A 20,642-nucleotide genomic window follows, 5' to 3' on the forward strand; every position below is an offset into this window, starting at 1 on the left:
AACATGAGCAGGTGTCGGTGACACTGGTTCTCGCTCATCTGCAGTCTGCACGTGTGCCGTCTATGGACCCTGGGTCCAGTGAAGCGCCTACGAACAATGGTTCTGTGGGTTTCATCCTCTGCTGTGGAGGAGGCCCTTTGGTCTTCAGGGTTCTGCTCCTCCCTTTGACGAGCCAGGTGCCTCTGTCGCATTCTTCTCTCCTGCCTATAAGCAATGAAGCAGACAGCGAGATCATCAGGCTCCATGTTCCTGATGGTCTCTTCACTACAGTATCAAAAAGAGAGATGCAGGGGTCAGCAATTTTCTCCTAAGAACCGCTCTTGATCAAGTCATCACCTACGGCTGCCTCTTAAGGCTCCATAATGCATGGTGGCGGAGAGTCCAGGCCACCATATCGATGCCCAATGTTTAGTACGCATGATGATTCACTATGCCACCACCCAACACTGCTCTAAACCACTCGACTGAGCGGCGGCAACTTCTACCACTCGACAGCACCCTGAACTCTCATCGCAGGTGCAGGCATTTTCCTAACCTGCGCTCCAAGGCGTCATGTTTTGCTTGGACCATGAGGGTGACTTTTCAATGTCAACTTAAACATAATGCAAGGGACTAGGGGCACATGCCTCTGTCAGTGTTCAATGGCCACCTTTCCCAAGAGGATATTCAAGCTTGCCCAATCGCCCAAGGGTTCTGCAGCACCATAGCATTCATTCAAGTTTGAAGTGTGCGCCCGAGAGGGGATAACAGTAGAGGAGTAATCATTGACACTGTCAGGAATTAGTTCTGTTTGAATGAACACAATTGCTTGGCTGGCCTGACTCCAAGCATGTCAATTGAGCTCAAGCTAAATGCACTCAACTGCGGAAGAGTGCTCATCTTTGACATGTTTTGGCACTTGCTGGCTGTTTTCTTCCCCCCGCCATATGTTTGTATTTCAGTTTGTGCTGCCAGAACTCCCCTTGCACTGTCACCCTTGCCCTAACGTTCCCTTCTCCCGCTTCCTCCCTTGCACTGTAGCCCTTGCCCCGAGGTTCTCTTCTCCCTGGTACTGTCGCCCTTGCCCCAGCATTAAAAGCCAGCCACAAAGAAATCACTATGGAGACTTGCCTGTGACCATTCCCTAATCCACAAAACCGCTTCCTTGCATTGCGATCATCGCGAGTGCTGTGCAATGTTGTGCACAATCACCTCCAAGTTCCCCTCAAAGTTCAGGTTACCAGGTGCACACTTTTTAAAGGCTGTTGTAAATCACCCCAATCGTAAAATCACATTAAAGTGGGCTTTAAATTTGACGTGGGGAAGGTGATTCCTATATGTGCTACAATAATGAGATGTGAATGCAATGAAATTAAGTTTCCAACGTTCGACAGTGGGAAACATGGCCCGCCATTGACAGTGGTGGGGCACAGTGCCAGGGAGAAGAGCTCAATTGACATGCTTGGAGTCAGGCTAGTCAAGCAAATGTGCCAACTCAAACAGAACTAATTCCTGATTGCCAATGATTGCTCCTCTACTGTTAACCCCTCACATGCACACTTCAAATGTGAATGAATGCTATGGTGCTGCAGAACCATTGGGCAACTGGGCAAGCCTGAGGATCCTCTTGGGAAAGGTGGCCATTGAACACTGATGGAGGGGTGCGATTCTAGTCACCAGGAAATGCGCCTATGGCCTTCTTGCGAGTTCTCCGATCTCGCCACCGAACACGCCCGTCATGATCGGGTGTGGAAAATCCCGACCTTAGGCTGCAAAAGATACAATTTGAAACTGAAATTGTTTTAAATCTGCGGAGATTTTGATGGATAAAAGCATAGAAGATAACTCAGCTTGTAGAGTTTCAGATTAGTGAAACCATAATTAGACATAAAAAATACTTTTTATTTATGATTTCATTGTGCTGAAAGTTTAATCATTTTACTGAAAGTTTACAACCAAGATTTAAGCAAAAAAATCTCTTGAATCATACTTACATTCACAGTTGAGCTTTTGCATTTCCCACCGTTAACATGTAATTTGTACTATCAGTCTGTACCTATATGTTGGATCTGTTCCAAGTTCATATGTTCAAAGATTGAGAAACTATAACAGCAAAATTTAACTCTTTTGACATGATCATCTTTTTGTCTAAGCTTGTCCTTTTATAAATAATATTTTGAGGAAAACATGAAGCCTTGAAACTGCTACCAGGAGCCCTGGCTGCATTGATCTCAACAGAATGAGGTATATAGTTAAATTATTCTCAGTTGTACAATAAATATTCTTGAAACTGCCATATGAATTGGATATGTCCCAATATGGGGTGGTTGTGGGGGGAGGGGTGGGGGTAGGCGGGATTGTTTGGTGGAATTGAGGGATGAAAATTCATAGCGTATCCCAGTGACTGTTCTTAAATAACAGCATTAACATGTCTGCCAGCTTTGCAGGCTGGAAATAGTACATGTCACACGGGGCAGGGATTTACCCTTGTCTGACAGGCACAGCGGGCAGGCCAGGGAGCGGCCGCGAAACGGACCACTGTGATCGGGCCCCGATCGCAATTTCACGCTGGCTGGCCAATTAACGGCCAGCCAGCGTGAAGGGTGCACTGAAATGCTCAGTGCTGCCGGAGTGGGGGTGAGAGGATTGCGAGTGCTGAAGTCTGCACATGCGGGGAGTGCGCACTGAAGGCTCCCTGAAGGCAGGGAGCTGCCTCAGGAAGCTGAAGAATTTGAGATACAAAAATAAAAACTTTACAAATGATAAAAACATGTCCCCACATGTGACTCAGTCACATGAAGAGGGACATGTAAAAACTGATGTTAAAATTTTTTAATTGTTTTTTTAGTAACCGTTGGAAATCTCATCCCTCCTGTGGATGAAGTTTCATTAAAAATGCAAAGACCGCCTGGCCTATTTGCCCACTCGCCAACTGAATGGTTAAGCAAGCAGTGAAAAATATAAATTAATTAACCGCTTAATGGCCTGAATAAGCCTCTTAATTGTCGGTGGGCACGCTGCTGCCTCTCGCGCGCGCGCCCACCTACTGAAAGATTGCAAGAGTGCACGGTGACATTGGCATGCTAGCCAGATGTCATCACGTACTATTTCACTCCTGTTCAGGTCGGGCGCCCACCCACCTGCAGGGTGAAAACTTCAGCCCAAGAAAATTCAAGAAGGGAAGGAAGGTAAATTTCCCAGCCAGTAACTCTGATGTGTCATTAGCTGTTCCACTTTGAAAATTTATATTATATTAAAAATATTGTCTATGATGCATAAATTCTGCCTTTAGCTTTCGTAACCATGGATTTCAGTCACACTTTTTATGATCACATTTAATGTTGAAAATGGAAAACATATAAACACTTTGCCATCATATAGCTGATAAACCGACATAATTGTTTAACTTTTTTAAAAAGAAAATGAGTCAACCATTGTTTTCTCAGAGTAATATTTCCAATTTCCAAAAAAGATGGAAAAAAAGCACACAAGCGTTTTGTGATGATTAAAATTAACTATTAAGTTGTATATTTAACACCTTCATGATTGTTCTTGATGTAAAATTCTCAAGTTTGTCCCAAAAAGCATAGACTTTTACTGGATATTTTCTAAAACAGTCAGCGGAATTTTATCCAAATTTGTGTAGTATCACATGGTGCAATGTCATCCTATTTTTTAAAAAAAACTACTTTGTGCATTCATGTTCCAATAACATTACATTCGAATATAAATTATTTAGCAGCCCATGCACTACTCACTCCTGGTTGTACTGCTATTTCATTGCATTTTCATGTAATATGGCTTTGCATTATAAAGATGAACAAGTTCTGTTCAATAATGTTTTTAACAGAATTAATTCAGATACTCTGTGAAGATAGAAAACAAAGGTTCTTATAAACATTGAATGTACAACTGATGTGACAGGAATTTTATTTCACATATGTTTTTGCGTGGATAGCAAATCTGTTGTGACCAAGAGGTGACCATTTCAAACTAATCTTGCATCTGCAAAGCAGGGTTTTGTTCAATATGAAAAAGTCTGCACTGTTGGATATTTGATCTCTCTGGTTCTACATTCCCATTCTTGTGTGAATAATCGTTTTTCTTTTAAATCTATTACATGCAGTTATGACAAACTGATATGTCTTTTCAGACTGAGAGAATGTGTTTGTAAAGACTGCATTTGCTGATCTGGGTAGTCAATTGAGCAGTATCAGGTCCAAACTATTGTGCAAAATTCACGTGACTAATATTTTTTCAAATTCATTTTCATTTTCTAATCTTCAGACGAATCCATGGACAATGTTCTCCTGGTGCTTCAAACCAGTTACTACGTGGAGTGACTTGCCCCTCGATAATTCCTCCCTCATCATGGGGAAATTTCTAGCTTCTATTTGCCCTGATGAAAGAGTTTTTCCTCAGGGTCTTGCTGTGCAGTAGCTAATGAACACTGTTTACACACTATCACTCCATGGCACAGCACGTTGGTACAGCCTTTGCCAAAGTATGCTTAGTTCTGAATCCCAAGATAAAAAACATGTTTCAGAAATAAAACAAATCTTCTTCCACTCTCTAAAGCACTTTATTATTGCTACTAAAATATTTAAAATCCAATCATCAGCAGCCTGGAGGGTTGCAGAGGTTTACATTCTGTTAATATATTTCCTTTGTGCTTATGTACCTTGGTAGAGTTTGACAAATCTTGCCTGTGGGATCTCTGCAGGTTCGGATGCAGGGGCTGGTGCAAGTCTCATATTGCCACTCACAGGTAGAATGAGCTGGAGACAATATCTTTGCATCTGTATAATACACAAGTAAATTCTGTATTTCATTCAGGAGTCATAATGATGTACAAGTTTTATATATAAGATACCTGTGTCAACAATCTGAAATAACATCAAGTCCTCATTTGTTGCTCATCACGCATGAAGGTTCATGCTCAAATTCCTGCGCATGTTTTTTAAAAAATGTACAAGCAACAAAGACAGTGATTTGTAATGTATAGGAATCTTCCCAGCAGCAGAAAACGATTCAGTCAGACTGTCTGGAGCCTCTCAAATGACCTTTACATTCATAAAATAGGCATTTAGACATCTTTCTGTTTTACCCCTTGCCTCACATTCCTAAATTGCTTTATTGCATTATGCTTCCATATTGCTCTGTTCTATCTATTGCCTTTTGCTTATATTAATTTTGTTAGCTCTATCTCTGTCTCAGCCTGTGCCCTCCAGTCTTTCAGTGTTGGCCTCCTCTCTCACCACTGTGCCATTGATGGCAGAGCCTTGAGCCATTTTGGCTCTATCCTTCCCTTCAGCTCAGAAACATCCTTTCACTATGAAGGAGTTTGATGGAAGAGACATAGAGTAGATGTTTCTACTTGTACAGTCCAAAACTAAGGATCATAAATATAAGATAGTCGCTAATAAATCCTATTGAAAAATTCAGGAGAAACTCCTTTGCCCATGAGAGTAGCTTGAATGTGGAGCTTGCTATTACATGGAGTAGTTGAGGTGAATAGCATAGATGCATTTAAGGGGAAGCTAGGTAAGTATATGAGTTAGAAAGGACTTGAAATATATACCGATAGGGTTAGATGAAGTAGAGTGGAAGTTTGATCATGTGGAACATAAACAGTGGTGTAGACCAGTTCAGCCAAATGACCCGTTTCTCTGTTGTAAATTCTACATAAGCAGTCTGAACATCTTACATTGAAGGATGTGTGTAAACTGTCCAATATCTAACTATATGATAATGTGATCCAGGGGTACAACTGTTCAGAATCTCCATTTGAACTTACCCCCATATCATGCCTTTTGCATGTGTCCTTGCATGCGTTTCCCTAATCCTTTCAAGGGCAGACTGAGAAATATCAAAGACAAACCCTGATATGATTCATTATTCTGCTTTATTTCAAAAACAGCAATTGCAAATATAAAGCAACAATCAAAGGAAATTCCAGTTGGTTAGTTCTATCTTGCTTCTCTCTTTAGAAAGATGTGTGGGAATAATAAACCAAATGTCCTTCCATTTCCTGGACTAAATTGCTTGCCTTTGGCATTGCGTTTCTTTCAGACCATTTTGAACTACATAAACTGATCTCTTGGATTTTTAGATTGTGGCTTTTCTGTTCTTCCGGTACTCTGTTTGAAACCTGACTACTCATGGGCTGCAATACAGACTACCTCTTAGCTAGTGATTTGCCAGTAGGCCTGTCAATTAAATCTGCTTCATTTCCTCCCAAGATAAATGGGATGTACCTATTGCATTACATTCCCAATGGGAGGGTCGTCAATAGAGCAGTGGATGGCAACCGGTAGAAGCCTGCAGATTGCTTCTTCATTGATGGATGAAGGCCAGTTGAGGATGTGGTTAAAGTGCTCTGCCCATCTTTCTAGAACTTGGGCTTTTACTGTGAGCAGCGTTGAGCCATCAGCACCAAGGATTGGTGATGAACCAGTAGACTGGGGTCTGTATGCAAATTTCAGAACATTGTAGAATCTCTTCCAGTCTTTATGGTCTGCTTATGACTGAAGTTCGTCTGTTTTCTGATTCAGCCAAATGTCTTGAATCTCTCCGGGCTTGTATTGGACAGTCCTAAGGATGTTTCATTAGGCTTTGTCCTTGGATAATGATGACTTGTCATTGAGGTAAACGCTGTTAGAAATGATGAAAGCCCTCAAATTCCTGTTGAGTGGCAAAGCTCCAGAAACTGATGATATCCCAGCTGATGTCTCCAAGGTTCGAGGTCAATGCCTGGTCAAGAAGCTCTCTGAACTCTTTCAGTTTATGTGGGAGTGAGGGAACATCTAGCAAGAATACAAAGATGCCTCCATTGTCCACCCGTACAGATAGAAAGGAACGTAAGAATCTTGCAATAATCTTAGAGGAATCTCACTTCTCTCCATTACCAGCAAAATCTTCAACAGAATCCTTCTAAACTGGAACATCTCAATCAGAATCTGCTGCCAGAAAGTCAGTGTAGTTTCAGGAAGTGTTGAGGAACTACTGATATAGTGTTTGCAGCTAGACAGCTCCAGGAGAAATGCCAAGAACAGAACATGGACCTCTACACCATGTTTATTGACCTGACTGAGGCCTTTGACAGAGTTAGATGTTTCCTCGTGGGTGAGTCCAGAAGTAGGGGGCACTGTTTTAGAATTAGCAGTCGCCCTTTTAGGTCTGAGATGAGGAGAAATTTTTTCTCTTAGAGGGTTGTGCAACTTTGGAATTCTCTTCCTCTGAAGGTGGTGGAGGTGGGGTCGTTGAATATGTTTAAAGCAGAGGTAGATAGATTCTTGTTAGGCAAGGGAATCAAAGGTTATCGGGGCAAGACGGGAATGTGGTAATCAAAACACAAGAAGATCAGCCATGATCTTATTGAATGGCAGAGCGGGCTTGAGAGGCCGAATGCTCTACTCCTGTTCCTATTTCTTTTGTTCTTAGCCATGAGTGCCTTTGGAAGATAGCAGAGAAAGTTGGCTGCCCTGAGAAATTCACCACCAATGGTTCAACAGTTTCATGACAGCATGCTTGCGCATGTCCTGGGTGATGATGTGTCTTCTGACCCATTCCCAGTCACTAATGGAGTTAATCAGGGCTGTGTGCTAGCGCCAACCCTCTTCAGCATGTTTTTCTCTGCCATTCTCTCTGATGCCTTCCATGATGGTGACCCTGGCACCAATCTCAGATATCGCATGGACGGGTAGCTGCTGAGACGACTCCAGGCAAAGACGGGTCTCCAAGGACGTACTTCATGATTTCCTGTTTGCCAATGACTGTGCACCAGCTGCCAGTTCAGAGCTGGACATGCAGTGTAGCATGGACTTGTTCTCCAGTGCATGTGACAACATCAGCCTTATGATCAACACGAAGAAAACTAATGTACCACCCTGCTCCAGGAAAGAGTTATCTCGAGCACAATATTTCAGTCCATGACCAGAACCTGTCAGCAGCGGACTAGTTCACTTATCAGAATTACAGCTATGTATTTTCTTTTTAGGATTCTTGTGTATGTATCAGCCCAAAATCAACTCTGGAACCAAATTATTCTGCTTTATTCAATAAACTATGCTCAGATTTAAACTTTTGTTATTCAGTGACTCAGGATTAACGTTCAGCATGAGATTCCACAGCTGGGGTGTGGAGATATTTGTCTGAAATCACATAATGGTGAAAATGAGCAGCACCTGTTGAAAAACAGCTCTTATTCCCTATTCTTTATGAATATAATTAAGCCTGTTTTATACACCTCCTTCATTAATTCAGAATAGGCATTAAACTATATATTCCACTGAACACTATGTAGATAACAACCATGTTCAGATAAAAAGTGAAACCATGAATGCTGGAATTCTGAATTAAAAAAAAACAAATACTAGAAATATACAGGTCAATCATTATCTGAATGCGAAAGAAGGATTATAATTTTGGATATAACTCTTCATTTGAATTCTTGGTTGTATTGTTTAGCTATGTTGTTCTTAACTAGGACAGAGTATAAGTTTGTGTGTGACACTGTCTCAATTTGCTGCTTACTAGACGTGCATACCTTGCCTAAGTAAGGAGCAACTGTTACTACTTTGCACGTTTATTTTGGCCAGACTCCTGTGTTACTTTCTGAAAGTAATGGTGCAATCAAGAAAAGTGCAAAGCCACTGAATAAAATAGTATTGGTCTTAACTTTGACATAGGGATAGTTTTCAGCCAGTCTTTGAAGATGCGACCAGCCAGCTCTGAACTTCTTTTGTCACACATTGAAAGTTGGAAGATTACCCATCTCAATCTGCAGCATGTTTGAAGGATGGAGTTTTTCAGTAGCACTGTTAAATTAGCTAATTTCATTAGATGGGAAGTGTTAACAATAATTTCACTCTATTTTCTGAATCTATTAAAGTGCCTCACTAACCTTTCTACCAGACTAAATTATTTTTTTAGTATAGCTACAACAAGATGGAAAAATTGCTAACACCAACTGTACTAAAATAAATTATGTATAGTAATACATGCTGAAGCAAAAGAATCAACACATGTATTCTCACCAGAGAACTGGAAGTGGTTTTTACTGACAATACATTAGCTTAAGTTTGCAGTTAAATATTTATGAGGAAAAGGTGACTTTTTTTATTTTTTCCACAGGGTGTGGGTGGCTAGGCCAGCATTTATTGGCTATCCCTAATTGCCCTTGAGAAGGTGATGGTGAGCTGTCTTCTTGAACTGCTGAAGTCCATGTGGTGTAGGTACACCCACAATGCTGTTGGGGAGGGAGTTCCAGGATTTAGACTCAGCTACAGTGAAGGAATGGCGATCTGGCTCCAAGTCAGGGTGGTGCGTGGCTTGGAGACAAACTTGCAGGTGTAAGTGTTCCCATGCATCTGGTGCCCTTGCCCTTCTAGGTGGTAGAGACTGGGGGTTTGGAAGATGCTTGTGAAGGAGCCTTGGTGAATTGCTGCATTGCAACTTGTAGATGGTATACACTTCTGCCATTGTGCATTGATGGTGAATGGAGTGAATGTTTAAGGTGGTGGATGGGGTGCCAATCCAGCCTGCTGCTTTGTCCTGGATTGTGTCCAGCTTCTTCAGTGTTATTGGAGCTGCAATCATCCAGGCAAGTGAAGAGTATTCCATCACGGTCCTGACTTGTGCCTAGATGGTGGACAGGTTTTGAGGAGTCAGAAGGCGAGTTACTCGCCACAGAATTCCCACCCTCTGACCTGCTCTTGTAGCCACAGTATTTATATGGCTAGTCCAATTCAGTTTCTGGTCAGTGGTAAGTCCCCCAGGATGTTGATAATGGGGATTCAGCAATGGTAATGCCATTGAATATCAAGGGAAGGTGATTAGATTCTCTCTTGCTGGAGATGGCCACTGCCTGGCACTTGTGGCATGAATGCTACTTGCCATTTATCAGCTCCCAAGTCTGAATGTTGTCCAGTCATGCTCTTTCACATGTTCTTTCATATCTGCCCAATCTGTCGTAGGACAGGCCCTATCCCAAGTCTCACATGAGGTTCTTCAGCCATGTGAAGAGTAGCTGAGGTGGTTTCCTGCTGTCTTTCTCATGATTTTCCTGCTTTGGGATACCTTCTCCTAGGTGAGCTGCAGCAGTGGCTAAGAAGTCTCACCAATTCTTTGTAACAGATGTGGCTTTCCACACCCATTGAATCCTATACTTGAGGACTGGTAGTCTCATTTCCACATGCCTAAAACAACTGGTATGGGGCCTGAACAAAACCCTTTTGATTCAGGTGGGAATACTACCACAGAGTCTCTGGTTGCTCTGCCCAGATGGATATCAGTCCAGTATCTACAGTGGTGCTCGATGCCTTCCACCAACGGTGGAAATGCTACCGCTAAGCCAAAGGCTCACTCTATTCTTTCATATATACTAGGTCAACAAATTTAATACATAAATTTATGAAATTTATTTGTTTATTTAACAATATTTTCCAAGATTATTTATATATTTTTCATATCCTAAACAGACATTCAGCTTTGAAGTCCCGACTGTCCCTCTCAGTTAGCCTAGCTGCCTGCTGGTTGTGTTTTGCATGTTTAGATGAACTTTTTTGAAGTTTTCAAATCTATTTTTTTGTAAAATTTCACACCCAATACTGTTCTAGCACTGGTGGTATAATATTTATCTATTAATAGGGAGCAGTACTGAAAATAGGACTTTCCAAACTGCCACTGCCACAAAATTGTAAATCTGGGCCACTGTCAATGGCCTTTGACAGGCCAGGATTTGAGGTCCATGATTTGCACCTTTCAACTTGCATGTAACATCCATATAGATTTCAGCCCCATTCTCCTATTCAGCTTTCTTAATAAGAGATTTAACCATCTCAACATTGATCGCTTACCATAGGGGTCTCTTCTGCGTAACAACTATTGGTGAGCAGGGGCATTCCTGTTATCTCTAGGCTTCTTAATTCTGCTTTCATGTAATTCAGTTGTGCACGTGCAGTTCAATTTAAGACTCCTGCCTACATTTAAGTGATTCATGTCTCTCAGCATTTTGAATCTCCTCTCAACCGAGTCTTGAATAAGTCCATCCGAGTCTCTCTTCACAAAATAACCATATTACCTGGATATTTTTTGTCATTCCACTCTGCATCAGTATCCTTTTGAAAGTAATTGCCTACTTTTTTGCAACAATAAATTATTTGAGAAAATATTAAGTTTTTAAGTCTACATGTAAACTGAAGCATAAAGGAGAAAAACCCAAAGAGACGATGGGCTGGATTATACGCTGAGGAAAGGCACACCACACCCGAGCATTAATGTCAGGGGAGAGCCTGCCTCCACTTGGCTGGCTTGCCCCACTTTAATTTTTTGACAATGGGGGTTTTTAATTGTTAGGAGGCCAGGCTTCTGCCCCATTTCATACAGCTGCTGGCCAATTGGAGGCTGGCAACTTGCAGTACAGGCAGCACCATCGGGAGTGGTGGCCATTGCCAGTACTGTAGCTAGACAAAGGAGGAGGCGGTCAGCAATGGACCTGGACCTCCAAGGGTCTCGGGCAGGCTCCGGCAAGAGGGCTTTGGGGGTTTGGGGGGAATGAAGGATAGGGCAGGGGGAGAATGTAGAGGTAGGAGGGAAAACTATGCGGGGGCTCCAATTGGCACTGGGAATCTGGAATGCAGACAGGCCCCCCCACCCCCCCTCCTTCTTCACTGCCCAGCAGCCTGCAGTGATAAACCTGCTGAACTGCATGTTGGGTGCAGATCTCTCCCACTGCCTGTTAAATATGAGCAACAGTAGGATGAGGCCATTAAGTGGGCATTAGTTGGAGCACAGGTGGCCGGCCCACTTGATGCCTCCTCCGCCACTCGTAAAATTGTAGTGAGAGTGGATGAGGTCAGGCTGGCAGCAGGTACACCGCCAACAACACGCTGCCCTATTTTACAGGTCCACCCACCTGCTTTCCTCCCAACGGGAGGTCTGTCATATCCAGCCCAATTGTTCAAAGAGATAATGCTAAACTCTCCCAGAGAGACAAAACAGATATGCAATTATTTAAGTGGCAACAAGTTTGAAACGATCTTAATGCTAATTACATGTACTACATTTCATGACAAAGAGGAAACATGAGCACTTAAATAATTGGAACACATATAGTGCCATCTGGTGTCTGCAGAGCCATACAACTGTTACATTACATTGAGTTAATATATTAAGATGCAAACATGTTAATGGCATGTTGGTAGACATTTAAGTTTATACACCATTAAAAGGGAAAGTGAAATAAACAGATCATTTGATAAATCTTTGCCAAGAATTCATGCAGTCCTTACATTTGAACTACCTGGCCTGGAGTTTCTGCTTAGTTGTGCTGGGCGTTTTGGCACATTTCACTGAAAATCTGTGAAATCAGCATAAGAGTTTGAGAAATTCAGTGGAATTAGAGTTTCCACAATCTTTGCTAGTTTAAAACATTGCACTATAAGCCATCCCCGCCCACAAAACTGGCCACGGCCCCAGAATGAATTAATCACCATTGCGAGTTTGAACTAATTGTGATCATTTGAAGGTCTTCAAGGACTCTCTGAAAGTTAAGCCATTTTTAGCTTCAAGGATACGAATAGGCACACTTGTAGTTTTTGTATTAATTTATTAAGAAACTACTTTATATCAATGTAACCAGCAAGTTGTTCTGTATAGTTTTTGAAAGTTGTTTCCAGTTATTCAAAATCGGGTTACCTACAGGTAGTGGACTAGACACTGATTAAAATGCTTTTGGCAATACCTTTGGGATATGCCCATTTTTAGCTCCATTGATTAAATTTAACCAAGTTACCGCATTTAACTATATTTTTAAAGTAAACTTATTTAAAAATTATGTTCTAAAATGTGGCCCTATTGTGTTAGTTTATGGCAGATCTTGCATTTAGCAAAATCTAGCACAATTTGGGGCGCAATTTGCATCACAGAAGCCAATTGTGCATGCAGCGTAAACTCTATCCCTTAACCACTACTAGATTTTAGGAGATTCAAATAGCAATTATCTATGCTAGTACCTTAGAAAATCTACTACAGACCATGAGGTAACAGTGTACCTTTTTTAAAACGCTGAATGAAATGTATGTGTTTTATTGCAGTTACTGGGTGGTCACGCAACTGAGAAAATCCCATAGCCGCGGGAAGACATTGGACTGCCTTACCAATGCCTTCCACTGCCATTTTATGAGGCCTCCCCCCTCCTAGTTTGCCTCCAGAGAGCTGGTAAAATCCTAAATGCCTAAAGAGCAGCAGTAAGTTAATTTTATAACTAGGGTTGTTCATTATCAAATGGTCATGTATTACAATTATGAGGTTTATAAGGTTATGTTTTGGGATTGTACCTTTAAAGTAAAATGAAGGGGGCCATGTGCCATGTTCTGAAGTCTGCCTGACAGCAAGCCTGGGTGATTTGTTTGTTAGAGATGAAAGGTTGTCTAGATTGTTTTACTGGGAAGAAGGTACAAGGTGCTTGTTTATGCTTGGAGACAATGGCAACAGCCTGAGAGTCTCCAAAGTTTCAGAAGAGTGTTGAAAATATTATGCTGTAAACAGTTGTGCTTTAAATTGGCCATTTAGTTCCAAGACGAGAGTTGGACTCTCAAGGATAGCTAATCAGAATCTCTACCTGGATATAAGGCTCATGTGATTCACAATGCCATGGAAATGGGCTTCGCGAGAGGAAGGATTTCTAAGATATCTCCGAAAACTCAGAGACAGGTTAGTCTTCCAGGGTCTGGGAGAGAGAGAGCAGCTAGGGGCTGAAAGTCTCTATGGTTCACCACGCTGAATTTCAGGTTCAAGCTCGGATTAAGAGACCAAGTTTATGATCAGTTGAAACCTAGCTGGAAGAGTCGCCTAGTTTGCACTAGAAAGAGAATCTCCAGTAATGCTCTCACTATGAAGGACAGTTCTGGGATTAAAAGTCACCAGGCTGAGAAAGGAAAAGAACAGAAGTAAACTGTCAGAAACTAATAATCACTTTGGACTGATTCTGGGAGAATTGAATGCCTACTTAAAAGGACAGTGCAATGTATACCTGTGAAGCTAAAAGGAGGGAGGTATTCCGTTCTATGGCATAAAGCATAAGATGACTATAAAGATAGTGTTTAGTCATTAGTACTTTTAGTCTTTTGTTATAGTAAATATCTTAAAATGTAAAATCTTGTCATGTAATCCTTTCAGGAAGTTCAAATTTCTTTTTAAATGTTATTGGTCTCTACGGAGAGACATTTCTTTTCCAGGTGGCTCTTGATGCCAAAGGCCTTCTGTTCAATTTTATTATAAAATAATTAATTTACATTTTTAAAACAATAATTAGGGCAGATTAAATTTCTATTTGTATAGCGAGATAAGGGGAATTACTAAATTAACTCTAGTGTCCACAACAATAACTGAGAATACCATGGTGGCATTTTTATGAAATTATGAGGTAGCTTCCAATGTTTAACACTAGAACAAAGACGCACAAGCTGTGGACTAATGACACACAATTGATCAGAAGCCGGGTGTATAAGACGGCTATATGTAAACCAGTCTGGAGTATTAATGGCTTGTGGCTGAACAAAAACATATAGGTCTAGAGTTTCCAATAATACGCACTGGCTTTATCAATTGGCTAAAATTGGCCACACCCGCACAAAAGAATTTTAAATGCAATTTACATCAAGCTTTCTTCGAGTTTCCACAATCTTTATTGCTGGTTTAAAAATATTGTCCTGGATGTCAGCCCACCTACAAAACTGGTCACGTCCCTAGATAGAAATAAGGAGCATGGTGTATTTCCGCCCAACTACACCAATTCAAGGAGGGTCTTCAAAGTGAGCTCTTTCTAGGCACACAGTTACTAATAGATATGTTTTAGAATATATTACGCATTAATAATATTTAATTTGCTAAGAAATGCACCAGTGTACACAAATGAAACCAGTAAAAGTTTCAGAGTAGTTCTTTTTAAAGTCATTTTTAGAGATTTAAAATACTGTTACTCACAGGTAGAGGAACTAGGTGCTATTAAAAAAGCTTATAATGTGTGTTAAAAACCCATTTTCAGCTGTATTAAGAAAACTGCATCAGGCATCACTCATAAATACACTGATGGATGTTTTTCAATGCAAAGAAAAAAAAATGTTCTATTGTGCTGATTAATTGTCCTGATTCATGAAAGATTTGATAGTTGTGATTATGCATATAAGTGGCCATGAATTTGAGCCATAACTTCACTTTGGAAAAACAGCATAATTTCAAGCACATTTATGCCCAACTTCCTGATTGCGTTCAAAGCCCCATAATGTTTGCAGGATGGATGTATACATGAACAATGGTGTGCAAAGTATAGAGAAAATGCATTAGCAAGGGTGGCGTTAAGAATGCAGAAGATGGACATGTACTTCAGTAAAGACCAACAGACTACAAGATAAAGGGAAGTGATCTAATCTGCAACAGATTTCAGGTGTTAGGAACACAAGAAACAAATTATGTCCCAGAACTGTTGAAGATTTGGCTAAAAGTAAAATTATAAGTGAGTAAGAACTCTCTTCTAATTTTTGATAATGAATTTAATTGTACAGGTTAGAAGAGGGTCATGGCATTATGGTATGATGGCATGAGAAGAAATCACTGTGCTTGCTAGGATATTCATCATCGAATCACAAAATGGTCACAGCACAGAAGGAGGCCATTTAGCCCATCATGTCCATGCTAGCTCTCTGCAAAAGCAAGTCAGCCAGTCCCACTCCCCTGCCCTTTTGCTGTAGCCCTGCAAAGTTTTTCCTCTTCAGGCGCTTATTTAAATCGCTTTTGAAAATCACAATTGAATCTGCCTCAACCACTCTCAGGCAAGTCATTCTATATCATAACAATTCGCTGCATTAAAAAAGTCTTTCCTCATGCTGTCTTCGGTTCTTTTTCCAATCACCTTAAATCTGTGTCCTCTGATTCTTGACCCTACCGCTAATGAGAACAAGGTCTCTCTATCTACTCTGTCTAGACCCCTCATGACTTTGAACGCCTCTATCAATCTCTTCTCAATCTTCTCTTCTCCAAGGAGAACAACCCCAGCTTCTCCAATCTATCCACATTACTGAAGTCCTTCATCCCTGGAACCATTCTTGTAAATCTTTTTTGTACTCTCTCTAATGCCTTCACATTCTTCCTACACTTCAGTGCACAGAATTGACAATACTCCAGCTGAGGCCAAACCAGTGTTTTATAAGGGTTCATCATAACTTGCTTGCTTTTGTATCCTATGGCCAGGACTTTTCCTATGGCAGGCGGGCTGGGCGGCAGCAGGCGGGGGCAGTCACGGAGCCGATCGCCGCCCGCAATCGGCTCCATACCGCCATTTTATGCAGGCAGCCCAATTAAGGCCCGCCCAGCATAATACGCAGCAGGTGGTGCTCAGCACTACCTGTGCAGACGGGGTGAGGAGGAAGCCAGGCGCCCCAGGCATCAGGTCATTTTCTGAAGTAGGAAATATATACAAGTCAGTTAATGTATGAAAGATAGGCTAATGTTTTGTGTGGGATAACCATGTCTCAACCTGTTGCTCCACCTTTCACATTTTGTTTCCCTTCCCAATTTTATTATGGATCCCATTCAAAGCGTTGGTTGGGCTTTTCCGGCCCCACCACGGCAGGTTCCGCGCGGCAGATGCAGCGAGCCATTCAAATCCTCGTTGACTTCGGCTGGACCAGGAGATCCCACCAGCGGGAGGGGCCAGAAAAAACACCCATTAACTTTTTTCTTTCAGATATTGACCAGTTATCTATTTTCATCATTCATGAATTTTCTTCTTATCTATAAATTTTTAAGAGTAGTTTTTGTTAATACTCATTCTAGCCACTAGGTGTAGGACTTTGCAGTGCTGGTATATGCCATCTTAGATAGTGAATATGTTAAGCAAAACTGACATAGCCAGCTGTATAACAACTTTTTCTCATCCCTCGCTTCCCACTCCCCCACCCCGATTCCACTCTTTCAGTCATGAAGGGGCAGTGATGGAGCTGTGTAAGATTGTAACAAGGATTCATTCCAGGGATGAGAGGGAAAGCATGAGATTGAAAGTGAAAAATAAATAACTATTCCATAGTTTGAAAATTGTTATTCAATATACAATAGGGAATAAAGAAGAGTTTTTGCCTTTTGAAAACCTTTCTATTATTTTGTTCTTTTCACTCATCCTTCCATTACCCTTAGAATCTTCATTCCCCAGTTGGATATGATCTCTGATCTAATATGTCAGGCATTTACAATAGTCAGCATGAAACTTAATCTCTCTTTGCCTCTGCACTCTGTAGCTGGTATAACTTTCCATTAACTTAAACAAATGGTGCTATATTTTTAGAATGTGTAATTACCCTGCATCAGCATGCTAGGTCCAGGCTGTGCCTAAGAAAGTGTGCTGGAGAATGAATCAAGTGCAACAGAGCTTTGCTTATAAAAATGTTGAAACTTGAATCCTTGGATGTGGTGATTAATGAAATGCCTCTTGATCATTTGATCTGATCCCACTTGCTGAGGTAAATTGTTTTAGTTATCCATTGGCATAGATTGGATTTTTAGCATAAACTGCTTCGAGAACAAGATCCCTACACTCTAAAAGATAAGTCAATGGCACTCCTTAATAGGTTACCTATGAGGATGGTAACATGCTTTTTCTCTCATTTAAAAAAAAAGAGGTATTGCTTGAAGGCAAGCTGGTTTCTAGTATAAATGCTCTTTTTTAAACATACCAGCGTTGGGCAAGACCCATGTCAGACCACCTATTAAATTCTTAACAAATCTGTGATTGAAGACATTTGTTAGTGGACAACAGGCACTTAACATTGACAAAATCTGTCAATTTTCTAAGTTGGAGCGTGCCGACCACAGCTGTGTCAGCTTGCCATTATTATGCATTAAAAACACAGTGAAGTCCATAATGCGATCATTAACACATCAAATGAATGTTTTGCTCACTGAGTCAACTACAACAGGAGGAATCTCTCCTTGTGAAGGCAACCCTCGCTTTAGGTGATTTAACTTGATGACAAAAGTTTCTTTAGTCATGTATCTGTTATACTGAACTTCTTATCTAAATTTCAAAAATATTTAAAAGGTGTCTATTTCCTACAATCATAATCAAGTTGTGGATTTGTGTCCCACGCCAAGCTTTGAACACGTAACTTAGGTTGTTATTCGAGTAAAATCCTAAACAAATTCTCTATGTTTGCCCATTTTGGCAGTTGACATTAAATTTTTCATGACACTATTCAAACAGCAGGAGTTTATTGGCCAACATTTCTCCCTTAACCAGTAATATCGAAAGAATAATCAATTGGGCATTTATCTTGTTGTTTTGGTAGCGTTGCCAAGTTTGTTTACTTAATAACAGTCTCTACATCCAAAAATTTATTGTGTGAAGTATCTTAATAACTCTGGGTCATTGCGTCCCACCCAAGAAATTTCGCTATCCCACTCCCCAACCATCGGAGATTGTCTTCCCCCCTTCACCAAGCTCTAATTGTTGACTATCTGAACATGAAAGCTGGACAATTTTCCCACTTTACTGGAATTTGTTGGTCCTCATAGCTCGCTGTCAACTCGTAAATGAAGCCCAAGCCTCGCACCATCAAGAAAATGTAGACGGTACACACATTTACTCTGCAACCTTGCTCCTTGCCTGTAGTTAAATTTACTTTCATATATCCTCCTAGCAAAACCATGATAATGCTCTATGGCTAAATAGTTTGGTCAAAATCCGTTTGAATCTTGTGGCACTAATCCTAGGGTACCACATTCTCTCTCTCATTTACTTAGGATACCAAGCTACCATTAAGCATTTTCCTTGAATTGCAACCCTTCACTGTTCATACCATCAATTATTTAACAGTGTATTGGTTAAATTACATCATATTTCTCTTTGACCATTAATAGGTCAATTTATTTTGTTCAATTCTTTCACAGTTTCTTCATGTTTTTGTTACTTTAACCAACAGCGATCACGTATAACAATTTTAGTTTTCACATTTAGTCCTTCAATATCTCTTCAAACCTCCAATGGAACAATGTATCTTCATTGTCAAAGCTGTGTCAGAGAAACTATAGAGTGTTATACCGAGGGTGGATTCCCTGCTCCCCCAGTGTAAAAGTCGGGAGCAAGTCAAGCACTGCTTGGCTGGTTCACCACACAGTCTATCCAATGAAATGGCTGGCAGCTCTCTTGGCCCACCTGGGGTTGGGGGGAGGGGTGCAGGGGGACTGTGGGGGGCTCCAAATGGCACAGTGGGCCCGAGGAGGAGGCATCCCACTATCTTGCCCAGTCACCAGTCTGCCAGGTTTCACCTAATGGGCTGGACACTTGTCACTGGCCTCCACCGGCACTGATGAAATTACAGTGGAGGTTGGTGGGGGCAGTTAGCCACCAGGCACAGCACCACTGCCATCCCACCACCAGTAGCAGTGGCCACTGCTGGGACTGCAACAATCTCCAAGGAAGAGATGTCAAGGGAGCCTGGATGAAGGTAAGTCTGGGGTTTTACCTGGGCTAGGCTGGGAGGCCCCTACAGCTTTCCTAACCTGCATGCTAACTTTTTTCAATTCATGCACTAGTACACCCTGATCCCTCTTCATCTCAGAGCTTTGTAATCTTTCACCATTTAGATAATAATGATTCTTTTTCATTCTTCCTGCCAAAATGGACAATTTCACATTTTCCCACATTATACTCCATTTGTCAGATCTTTGCCCACTCACTTAACCTATCTATATCCCTTTGTAGCCTTCTTATGTCCTCTCACAACTTCCTTTCCTATCTATCTTTGTGTCATCAGCAAATTTAGCAACCATACCTTCGGTCCCTTCATCCAAATCATTTATATAAATTGTAAAAAGTTGAGGCACCAACACTGATCCCTGTGGCACACCACTCATTACATCTTGTTAACCAGAAAATGAGCCATTTATGCCTACTCTCTATTGCCTGTTAGCTAGCCAAATTTCTATCCATGCCAATATATTACCCCCACACCATAAGCTTTTACTTTCCGCAATAACCTTTGATGTGGCACCTTTTCAAATGCCTTCTTGAAATCTAAATACAGTACATCCACCAGTTCCCCTTTACCCACAGCATATGTTACTTCTTCAAAGAGCTCCAATAAATTGGATAAACATGATTTCCCTTTCACAAAACCATGTTGACTCTGCCTGATTGCCTTGACATTTTCCAGATGCCCTCCTATAATGTATTTAATAATAGCTTCTAACATTTTTCTTATGACAGGTGTTAGGCTAACTAGCCTGTAGTTTCCTGCTTTCTGTCTCCCTCCCTTTTTGAATAAAGGAGTTACATTCGCTATTTTCCAATCTAATGGAAACTTCCCCGAATTTAGGGAATTTTGGAAAATTAGAACCAATGCATCAACTATCTCACTCACTGCTTCTTTTAAGATCCAAAGATTTGTCAGCCCACAGCTCCAACAATTTGCTCAGTACCGCTTCTCTGGTGATTGTAATTTTCTTGAGTTCCTCCCTCCCTTCCAATTCCTGATTGACAGCTATTTCTGGGATGTTACTTGTATCCTCTATAGTGAAGACCAATACAAAATACCCATTCATCTGCTATCTCCTTATTTTCCATTATAAATTCCCTAGATTCACTTTCTATAGGACCAGATTAAACCACA

The 20,642-nt window shown here is 41.1% G+C and overlaps 1 protein-coding gene across 1 annotated transcript in view; it reads right to left on the reverse strand.

Moving 5' to 3' along the window:
- otog (otogelin) overlaps positions 1-20,642 on the reverse strand; it is a 322,018-nt gene that overhangs the window by 112,745 nt on the left and 188,631 nt on the right. The window contains exon 32 of the mRNA XM_078549607.1: positions 4,661-4,778. Coding sequence (XP_078405733.1) covers positions 4,661-4,778 — 118 coding nt within the window. The remainder of the gene's footprint in view (positions 1-4,660; positions 4,779-20,642) is intronic.

This window comes from Cetorhinus maximus, chromosome 9 (assembly GCF_964194155.1).
Source record: "Cetorhinus maximus chromosome 9, sCetMax3.hap1.1, whole genome shotgun sequence".
Taxonomy (NCBI): domain Eukaryota; kingdom Metazoa; phylum Chordata; class Chondrichthyes; order Lamniformes; family Cetorhinidae; genus Cetorhinus; species Cetorhinus maximus.